Source organism: Hevea brasiliensis, chromosome 5 (genome assembly GCF_030052815.1).
Source record: "Hevea brasiliensis isolate MT/VB/25A 57/8 chromosome 5, ASM3005281v1, whole genome shotgun sequence".
Classification (NCBI taxonomy): domain Eukaryota; kingdom Viridiplantae; phylum Streptophyta; class Magnoliopsida; order Malpighiales; family Euphorbiaceae; genus Hevea; species Hevea brasiliensis.
Window position 1 is genome coordinate 108,803,967 of NC_079497.1, and position 10,404 is coordinate 108,814,370.

At 33.2% G+C, this 10,404-nt stretch overlaps 1 protein-coding gene across 16 annotated transcripts; it reads right to left on the reverse strand.

The window, feature by feature from the left end:
* Positions 1 to 1,688: 1,688 nt before the first annotated feature.
* LOC110670693 (BEL1-like homeodomain protein 1) lies at positions 1,689 to 6,238 on the reverse strand. Of its 16 annotated transcripts, none has more exons than XM_021832828.2 (8): positions 5,775 to 5,894; positions 5,482 to 5,588; positions 5,271 to 5,318; positions 4,813 to 4,912; positions 3,894 to 4,672; positions 3,093 to 3,466; positions 2,920 to 2,980; positions 1,689 to 2,835 (listed from the first exon to the last, which is right to left on the reverse strand). In XM_021832828.2, the coding sequence occupies exons 5-8, from the start codon at positions 4,635 to 4,637 to the stop codon at positions 2,008 to 2,010; spliced, it is 2,007 nt and encodes a 668-aa protein (XP_021688520.2). In that variant the 5' UTR covers positions 4,638 to 4,672; positions 4,813 to 4,912; positions 5,271 to 5,318; positions 5,482 to 5,588; positions 5,775 to 5,894; the 3' UTR covers positions 1,689 to 2,007. The 16 variants fall into 16 exon arrangements, with proteins under 16 accessions (XP_021688520.2, XP_021688518.2, XP_021688514.2 ...); XM_021832826.2 differs by having other exon boundaries at positions 4,813 to 4,915; XM_021832822.2 differs by having other exon boundaries at positions 3,894 to 4,677; positions 5,271 to 5,313; positions 5,775 to 5,893.
* Positions 6,239 to 10,404: the final 4,166 nt, after the last annotated feature.

Below are 10,404 nucleotides of genomic sequence, written 5' to 3' on the forward strand. Positions count from 1 at the left end.
TCTTTCTATACTTATGGCATTATATTATCAAATTAGCTTATGCTGATTTCATATTCATCTATTACTTGGTATTCGTAGTATCTTATGCCAAGTTCATTAGTTTATTATTTGTGTGATACTCATAAAACTGTCAATTGGTCGAGGGTACTATATTATGGTTTGGGGACACTTATTCTCTGAGAGTATATCTGAAGGTAAGTGAAGATAGACATCAGCTGGGCAATTGTGAAATATGGATGTGTACATATCACACAACTATGAGCTTAATAATTGGATTTGTATGCTTTTTCCTTTTCTAGCACACCAAACTTTTTAACAACTGTAAGAAATTACATGAAGCTATATTGAAAATATTCATATGCCATCATTTGGGCACTATTAATCTTCTGAATGAAGAATGAATATTGTTGTTGACAACTAGCAGGGGGTATGAGATAATTGGATAGAAATCTGACTATTTTATGAATAAACGAAACTATTGAATTGGAAAAAAAATTCTCCGTGGATTGCCATCATGTTGATGATATTCTCAAGAAGATAATGGCATTAAGAGATCAATTATTAGCAGACTGTCATGTCCTAAGTCATGAGAAAAGCAAATATAGCCTGGAATATGCTAATTCCTGTAGGCCTGGCCTGTGAATAATCTTGGGTGTCTCCATGCATGAAACTTCTTGCATGATTAGCTTTGGTATAACTGGAAGATGTGTCCTTCCCTTGCATTGCTATCGATTATTTCCGTAATTTATACTCGTGAGTTCTAGGTCAAATTGAATCTTTGAACGACATACCAGAAGAATATAGAAATTGTTTAGGAGGGATTCTATCCATGCTAGTAACATAATACTAGATTAGGTCAAAGATATCAGAAGCCTTGCCAAACAAGCAATCTTTATAAATAAAGAAAATGAGTATTTTTGCTACAACTCATACCTTTTGTATATTTGATATCATAGCAAACAATAATTGTGTTCCCTTTTCTTCTTCAATTAGGCAATGATTTTGCAACATTTGGATTGGTTATTTTTATATCAATTCCTACTCTTGCTGACTTCATTTTGCTGGCTAAGTTTCTTTCTAACCTTTCTAAGGCAGACCTTTATGGGGTTCCTAATCTAGCCATCTTATGTCCTAGGATGCATGCGTCAGAAAATTATATATTGCAACCATGGTGATTTATCTGTGTAACCTTTGTCTGAATGGGACAAAGTGATATTGATGCTTCAAGAAGCTTACAGATCACATTTCTGAAAATTGACCAGGGGATTTCCTTAAATGTAGGGCTTATGGCTGATGCTAACATAACGATTAGAAATTCTAAAAGAACATTAAGATGGGTTTATTATTATTATTATTATTATTATTATTATTATTATTAGTTTTATCCTGTGTGTTCTAAGGGATGGTTCTCATACAATGCATTGATTATTTCCTTTCAAGAATGGAGGTAAAAGTAGAGGTTGCTGCAGACTCGGATCCTGAATTGCAATAAACATTTTATAATGAAACCAATAATTACTCAAAGACACCTTTTTTTGATGCTAGAACTGAATACAATAGAGAAATCTACCATAAATTTAATATTATAATCTCTGCAGCATCTAAATTTTTATTTTGTTTTCTTGGAAACCAAGTTGAGTAATTATGATTGCTATTATTTGATGATGAAATACACATTTGAAACTATATTTGCTCACAATCAATATAATATTAGTATACCCCAATAACTAATTCTTATGACATCAATCCATCTATCCATCTTCAAAACTTACAAAAATAATATACAATCCTCAACCCATATACTTTCAAATCCTAAGCTGTCTAAGAACTCAAATGGTTCTATGCCAAAGTATAGACCTATACTATTTGAAATTTCTTCTTTCTTTACACTACCATGCATTATCCTTGTTCCTACAAATGGTTGGAACAGCAAGAAATAGTGTGAAGAGATCCTGAATCCATGAAACTTCATCCATTAGTGAGTTCTTCATGGCCTTGTCCTAGTCATCAGGCCACAAAGTCTGGCAGCAGTTGTGCTGCAAACCTCTTTCGGTTCTGAATGTTGATGCTGTCGTATGCAGTGGAAGAATGAGGTGTCGATGCGCTAATGCCTCCAAACTCATTCAGTTCGCCAATTTCTACTCTTCTTCCCAATTGAATGTTCTGGTTGGGAAGAAAACTTTGGTGGGTGCCTGATAAGGAGAGATTTTCACAGTGGGGAAGACCAAGAGTGAGAGAAACGGCATTACCAGAAAACCTTGGTGTGAACTGTTCTGTATCAAACCTTCCAAGTTCTCCAATTGGGTATTGCCCGAAACCTCCAATGAAGTTGGTCTGGCCCCCAATGAATGAGTAGCCATCCCTACTCTGCCTCTCATTGCCAAACTTCATTGAAACCTGCTCGTTTGTCTCGCCAGGCTTCACATCCATGTTTATGGAGGGGACACCAGTTGGGGATTGGATCAATTCCGTGCTTCTAGGCCTCTTTGGACTTCCTCGTGTGATCCCTTCCAATTCTGATGACCCTATGAAGGAGAATCCGGAGTGGTTTCGTACATTTCCTGCCACAGGGGATGTTGAAGCTGTAGATATTGAAATTGCAGGAGCATTCTGGTTTAGAGAACTGTTCAAGGACTTGAAACTTTTAGTCTGATTCTCATTAACTGAACCCTTCTCTTGAAGAACAGATCTCGAAGCTGAATTTTCGTTCTGTTCGCTTTTGCTTGTTTTGTCCTCTGATCCGTTCCTTTCTTGCTCCTTAATTTCCTCCATGTACATCTCTTCTACCATTGGCTTCCAAAGCCGAACTCTAGCATTTATAAACCAATTAGACACCTGTGTAATGGAACAGAACATTTAAGCATAAGAAGTCCAATGATCGAGAAAGGAATGAGTAAGAATGCAGAGTTGGGTGCATACCTGGCTCCTAGTGAGCCCTGTCTGTTTGGCTAGCATATGCTTATCAGAATCTTTAGGATAACTGAAAAACAAGTTCACAAATTGGAAATTAATTTATATAAGTAAAACTGTTGTGATCTATGATGCAGGGAAAGAAAAAAAAGGATCATTTCCCAGTTTGTTCAAGTGCTTACGGATGCAGAAAGTGCTCGAAGAGCCAGGCACGAAGGACCGAAACTGATCTTTCAGGCAATCCTCTCTGGGGTCTCCAGGCATTGTGCTGGATCATTCCCAACTGTTGAAGTGCTCGTTGTTGTCGAAGGTGATGATCGACGAATTTGAGCCTTGAACCCTCAAGCTTTCCTCCAAGGCAATCTTCTTCGCCTAGGCTCTTGTTTGCAGCTTTGATTTGACCTGTTATTGCATCTTTTAAGCATCGGAACTGCTTCGAGATGGTTTGCAGTGCAAGAGCAGTGTATGTCTTCGCAGAACCAATTCCTGCGGCTTGCTCAAATGACGAAATCACTATCTGCATCTGGTGGTGGTACTGCCTGTACCTTTGCTCCACCTTCAAATAACAAGAAATGAACGAACCCTTAAGAGTTGATTGACCAGGGCTCTCTCTCTGATCTAATCTCATCAAAATTCAACATCTTTTTGTTCAATTTCTTCATCTAAATGGCGAAAATCGAAACTACTATAACAGATTAATGGCTCTTCCAATTCAAGAAAAAGTAATGTTTTGAGTGAAAATTCTGAGGTGATATTTGAAATCATTCAAGAACTTGAAGTTACTAATCAATAGAAAGAACAATACATTGAGATTTTGGACTTAATTTCCTTTCATGGTTCTCTTCAAGTGATAGAAAGCCAGTTCTCAAAATTCTTCATCCTCTTGAATTAATTTTCACAAGCAACTCATAGAGAAAACTCACCATTCCCCAACACAAAAGCACAATTGAATTGATAGCTTTTAGTATATATAAACCACATACCTCATCAAGCATGCTGATAAGCTTGGCCTTCTTCATCTGAATTTCTTGCCTCTCCGCTGTGGTAAGCTCGGCTCCACGCTTCCCACCAGCATCTCCTCCAGCTGACCCATCTCCACCTGATGATTCTCCAATCACCTTGTTGCTATTATTGCTACTAATCCCATTACCCTTTTTGGACAATTCATTTTTAATCCCATCATTATTCACATTAACAACCTCATCAAGGAGCTCCTGAGCAGCCTTCAAGTACTTGGAGCTCAACAGCACTCCTTGAATACCCGACACCCCATTAGTCACGCCTGAACCTGAGGATACTGACCCACCAGAGACCCTCATATCTTCACCTGACACCCCCTGAGCCTGTGACCTGTAGCCCGGCTGCTGCTGCGAAGAAAGGCTTAAAGAGAGTCCTTGCTGAGCGCGTGGAGTTTCACGCGCAGCCGACGAAAGGTCAATTGGGTTGTAGAGATTGTAATGAATTCGTGGAACAAGTCCATGCAAGGTGGAACCGTCATGGGAGTTAGGGTCCAAAGGGATGCCGACAAACTGCTGGGCGTTGGGTGGCGCGTGAGAGAGGTGAGGTGATGGAGAAAGGTTGTTGGTGGCGGAGTTGAGAAAGAGGAGGTTGTTGGAAGGTGGTGGTGGAGGAGTGTCAGAGTATTGGACATAAGCAGGGTTCATGAGGACGAGGGTTTGGAGGCCTTCTGCTGGGATTTCCGGATTCCCATGAAAGTACGTCGCCATCGGATTGGTTTTCTTGGAAAAATTAAAGAAGTTCTCTGCACTGAAAAGAGACTACGTTAGTTAGCTGATTAAACTTCACATCCACATATCAAATCCAAGAACGTAGAAAAAACCCACTACTTCATCTTCTTCCTCTCTACACGTATATGCATACACACTATATATACATACATACCTTATGATAGTGTGGAATTCTTGATCAACCCATCAAAAGAAAGAGTTGAAATCGATGGGAGTCTTACAAGAAACTGTGATGATTAGTTTTCAGTGATGGCCTGCTGGGAGCGAACAGACAAGAAAAGAATGAGGAATTCTGAACCAAATGAAGATGAAAATATATGTTATACAAATTCATGACTCCAATAATTGAAGTTTGAAGAAAAAAAATATAAGGTCTTGATCTTGTAGTTGATCATAGACTCTTACTTCTTCATCCTCTAGAGCAAGAACATGACATCTAGAAGAAGAAGAAGAAGGAGAAAGAAAGAAAGAAAGAAAGAAGGAAAGAGGGAAAGGGAGTAGGATATGGGGACGGGTGTGGCTTTTATATATATATAGAAATAGAGAGAGACCGATAGAGAAAGAAAGAGAGAGAAGAATTGATTGTAGTGTTAGTTTTTATATAATTGGAACCTGTTGTGATGGAAATTTGAGTGTGCACGTGCTTCAAGATCATCTGCACTGCAAAGGAAACAAGAATTTTGCACTTACAATGACCTAAAACCCATGAGAGGAAATTGAGAGAAAGAAAGAAAGTACATAACAAGGAAAAGGAGAGGAAAGGAAAAGAAAAGAAAAGAAAAGAAAGGAAAGGAAACGAAAGAACATACACGGAGACACCAACCTGTCTGTATGAATGAATGATGAATAAATCTATGGGATTTTGATGATCAGGCTCTTCACATAAGGGAAACCCCTCTGTCAGACCCCAAAATCTCTGCAACTCTCTCACTGAAAAAGAAAAAGAGAAATGAAGAGAAAGACTGGGTTAAAAAGGCTGAGAAAAAGATACCCATCTTTCCTCACTCGCTATCCATACCATTTATTATCATGTACAGCACTCAAAATTATTCAGAAAAAATTTTTCCAAAATTCATATGGGATTTTTTTTTTCTGATTGATGAGCAACTCATATACCTTTGCTTCTTTGTCTTTCTCTTTTGATGGGTTTTGAGTGCGAGTTATTTTTCCCCACACTTGAATATATATAATACATATAATATATATTCTGTAAATTTATAATTAATTAGATGTATTCAAGTTAAAATTTTTCCTTGAGGAGGTACCTGCGATACATCAACATTAGGAACTTCTCTGATTTGACCCTCTCATATTTCAAATCATCATTTGATGCTCACTCAAAAAAATTAATCATTTGATTCAGCCAGCCCAATTTTTTATGAGAGACAAGTGTTTGTATTTTAATTTTTTATTTAAAATAAAATAAAAATTGGGATTTGAAAGTGTGTCAGAAGAAGATACAAACTGCTGAAAAACGAGGAAACGTCTCCTTCCAAACCTAGCTAAAAGCTTAAAAAATTTAAGAAAAAAAAAATTAAAGAGAAAAAGAAAGATGATGAATTGATGATGATGATGATGATGATGATAAGAAGAGAAGACAGTGAGGAGAGAGAGAGAGAGAGAGAGAGAGAGAGGGGGTGGGGGTCCCCTATGCTTCAATTCAATGATAAATATCTCTTTGTCTTTTTCATATTTTCATTTCTCTTTTTAATTTCGTTTCATTATTTGGGTATAATTTTCTTTATTATTTTTTTAATGCCAGTTTTTCAAGATAAAGCAATTAAATCGCTAAGGAACGCTGAACCAACCACCACACAACACCTACTTTAATGCTCAAAAAAGTTTATACCTAATTATCTAATTTATATATATATATATATAATTATTTTTATTCATGAAAAAGAAAATACATATCAAATTATTTTTCAATGAATAGCATCCATTATACATTTGAAACGTGTAAGCATGTTTATTTTCCAATGTATCCTCCATAATGTAAACTAAATTCATCTAAACCCTACAAAATTCAATAGTGGGTCCTTCTCAAATTCATTCATTTCTACCAATTGAGCCGAAATTTATGGCCCCTAACCTTTTTTTTAATAAGGGATTAAAGAGTGAAATTTGAATTTAATATCTACTGAGTAAGTGATTTACTTTTAATTATTGGATTATGCTAAGCTAATGGAATAGTCCCTAACTTGCTAGGGTTCTCATTGTTTGTTTTATTATTTCTTTTCTCTACTTGAGGGGTCTAGTAAAAGCATTCATCAAAAATCTAATAATGAATTTTAACGTCAATTAAAGATAATCTTATTGATTTTTTTTCAATTTTAAAATATAAAGAATAGAAAAATTTTGAGTTCAAATCTTTTCACCTACCTATCTTAATATTATTCATCTTTATGATAAGAAAAAGAAATGATTTATATATAATTCATTAATTATTATTCAGGACATATAATTTGATTTGATAATATTTTAAAATGTAAATATTTATTTATTTATTTATTATTGATCTAATAGTTAAATAATTAAATATCTACTCAAGAGGCTACAAATTGAAGGAGCTAGCCCTAGATGATGCTATTATATTATTATATAATTTAGAAAAAGAGAACAACAATGGATTGAGTTGATGATAGTTGATAGGTGTAAAGGAAACTATTGACAAACAATAATAATAATAAAGAAAACATTACACATATAAAAGAAGACCAGAAGGCAAGGTCCTTACAGGACCAGTCTGCTAACACTTTCATATGTAAAACAGTATTTTTTTAGAAAACATTTCTATCACCATCAGAAAACAATGATAAGTGCAAGGATGAAGTTTTGATGTTAACAGGACTATACAAACAAGGACACAATTCATCACCTAGTAAAAAATAGACACTGTTAATAATTAATACAAACCCATTAATTTATTTGTGAAATTAATAGGCTATAATTAATTTTCTACTGCATCCAAATTATATAGGTGTGCTTTTCCTAGGATTCTCCCACCTCAAACACTTTTATAACAGCTGAAACATTTTTTTCCTCTCTGTGTCAGCCTTTAACATTAACTCATTTCAAACAACAATGATTTTCATTGTTAAATATATAAAATTTAGCCTAGTCCTGACGTAAGGCACTTCTCAAAACCTGATTGAGCAAGGTTCGAGACTCCCTTCTCCCTTTCCCCTGACGATAAAAAAAATATATATAAAATTTATTATAGTAATATATAAATTATTATATATTATTTTTATAAAATTATAGTTAAATATTTTATAATAAAATTATAATTATTGTAAAAAAAATAATTATAAAATTTTTTTTATGATAATTATAATTGTTATTATATATTTTTAATATTTTATTTGTTATAATTAATTTGGCTGCTAGTGAAAGCTGCTCAATTTAATGCCCTTATGTATCTGAAAGTACCCACTTGGTCAGACCTTCCTCAATTACCCCCTTTAGTCTTTCTTCCCCGGCACACACGCATGGAAAATACTTCTTCTATACATTACCCATTTTTATTCACCTTCACTCTTTACTTCAATTAATGACATTATTGATTAAATATTATAAGTTTAATAATTATTATATTAAATATTTAAATTAAATATAAGTTTGACTAGAATAAATTTAATAATTATTGAATTAAATATTTACATTCATTCATTATGATATTTTAATTAATTTTATCTAATTTTTGATATAAATATTTGATCTAATGGTTTGTTCTGATAATATTACAACATTTACAATAATTACAGTGGTAAGTCTGTGTGCATTGAAAAAAAAATGCAGCAGTACTTATAGAATTGAATGCCTAGCCTTTATTTACTAGCAATGGTTTTGCAAGAATCCTCACCAAAAGTTAGGAGAAATCTTTCAATTTTCAAGGCCAACTTTCAAAGAGTGGATTGACCTTGATGATGAACAAAATAAATTTCTTGACAAAAATTTCTTCCAAGATAGGCAGCCCGCAAAATCAGTTAGCATGCAGCACTATAAATTCAAAACTACATGATGTACCAATAATTGTCCATTGAAAGAAAGGAAAAAAAAAAAAAAGAAGTGATTGACTTTGCCTTTAATTAATTAATTAATTTCTTCATTAGTTGCAGTTGAAAAGTGGATTTATTTATGCAACCATCAAAATGTGGTGAGCTTCCAATGTCCTTTTCAACTGCATCAAGACATTTTCAAATGAGCAAGAATATTAATCTAAAATCCAAAGATTGTTCTGATATAGCCTTGAGATCATATTCTAGTAATATTTCTATATTAACTAATGGGTTTTGATTAAGAAGAATGACAAGGAAGTTTCCATACTGAAATCCAAGAGCATAAGCAACCCTAATATGATGGTGAGATTTCACTTTCAGAGCTTAAAAAATTCATAATAAATCGATTATAAATTTATAAGCACAACTGAAAGTTTCTCAATTACCAGAATCAAATATGGTTAGCTATCCAAATCTTGATCTACAAATATTGATGAGAAAGTGATATTGTTTTAACCTAGCTAGTACCTGGCCGTACTAATTATGTCCCCTTAATGGTAATTAATTAGCAATTTGAAAACAAAAATATATCACATCATATAGTAATCCCAAACCCTAAAACTCTTGGCCACTAAATTTAATATTCTCTGCTGCATCTCATACATATATGTATACCCAAAAATATTTTAAAGCAATAGAAAGTAAGTGGGTACATGTTTCTTTTAAGTGAGTCTACATATATATAGTTATTCAATATAGTTATGATGGTGGCTCTTTGCTTTGCTTGTCTCTTCCTTTTCAAAATTGCCATTTCTTTTCACAAGAAAATGACTCAAAACACTTTGAAAATTAAAAGCTTGAGATTTCATGCTTAAAACAATTCATGTATGTGTCAAAAGGAGGCATGAAAAATATCAAAGGTGAAAGAAAGAAAGAAGTCGACATGTGGAAATTTCACGAAGCACAATCAAGCTTATTATATATATATATATATAGCTACAAGTGTACTAATCAACAAAACCAATAACACAATTGCCTCTTTATTTTTATCCTTACATCATCATTATCATCATCATTTATCAAGTTAATTAATTATATATTGATTAATTATCGAGGAAACATATGTGGGACCATTTTCAACTTTAGGTTGGTAAACTATCTCCAAAAATGGGCCATATCGCCATATTCTACTCTCTATCTCTCTCTCTCTTTATATATATATATATATATATATATATATATATATATATATATATATATATGTGTGTATATCTCCAAGGTGAAGAAGCTTTGCGTGTAGAGATGGCTGAAATTTCTGAAATTTTTATTTAGTAAAATCAATGTAGATATAGTAATTTTATTATAATTATTAATTATAGTAGAGCTCTAATAAATATTGCATTCATTGTATTCACTAATTAATTAATAAATTTGATAATCATTTTAAATAAATACAAAAAAAAAGTAATTAAAACCCAATTTTTTAAGGAGCTAATTAATCAATTATATGGTTCAAATTGCATGATTAGGTAGGTATACTTTTCCAAATCATGGCCCTAATTGCAACCACACTTGCTCTTATTATCCAAACAAATTACAATTAAAATTAAAAGAAAATTTTTGAAGAAAATTTTTCTAAATTAAAAGAAATTTGATTTCCTTAAATTTTTTTAATTAGACATTAAATAAAGAAACGAGAAAGAAAAAAAATTTCACTTCTCAACTCATTGTAATTAATCCAAAAT

Coding starts and splice junctions, on each gene's coding strand:
- LOC110670693 (XM_058147366.1), bottom strand. CDS start 4,637: ATGGCGACGTACTTTCATGGGAATCCGGAAATCCCAGCAGAAGGCCTC. Junction 3,467..3,893: donor TTATCAGCATGCTTGATGAG/GTATGTGGTTTA, acceptor TGTTATTTGAAG/GTGGAGCAAAGGTACAGGCA. Junction 2,836..2,919: donor CAGGGCTCACTAGGAGCCAG/GTATGCACCCAA, acceptor TCCATTACACAG/GTGTCTAATTGGTTTATAAA.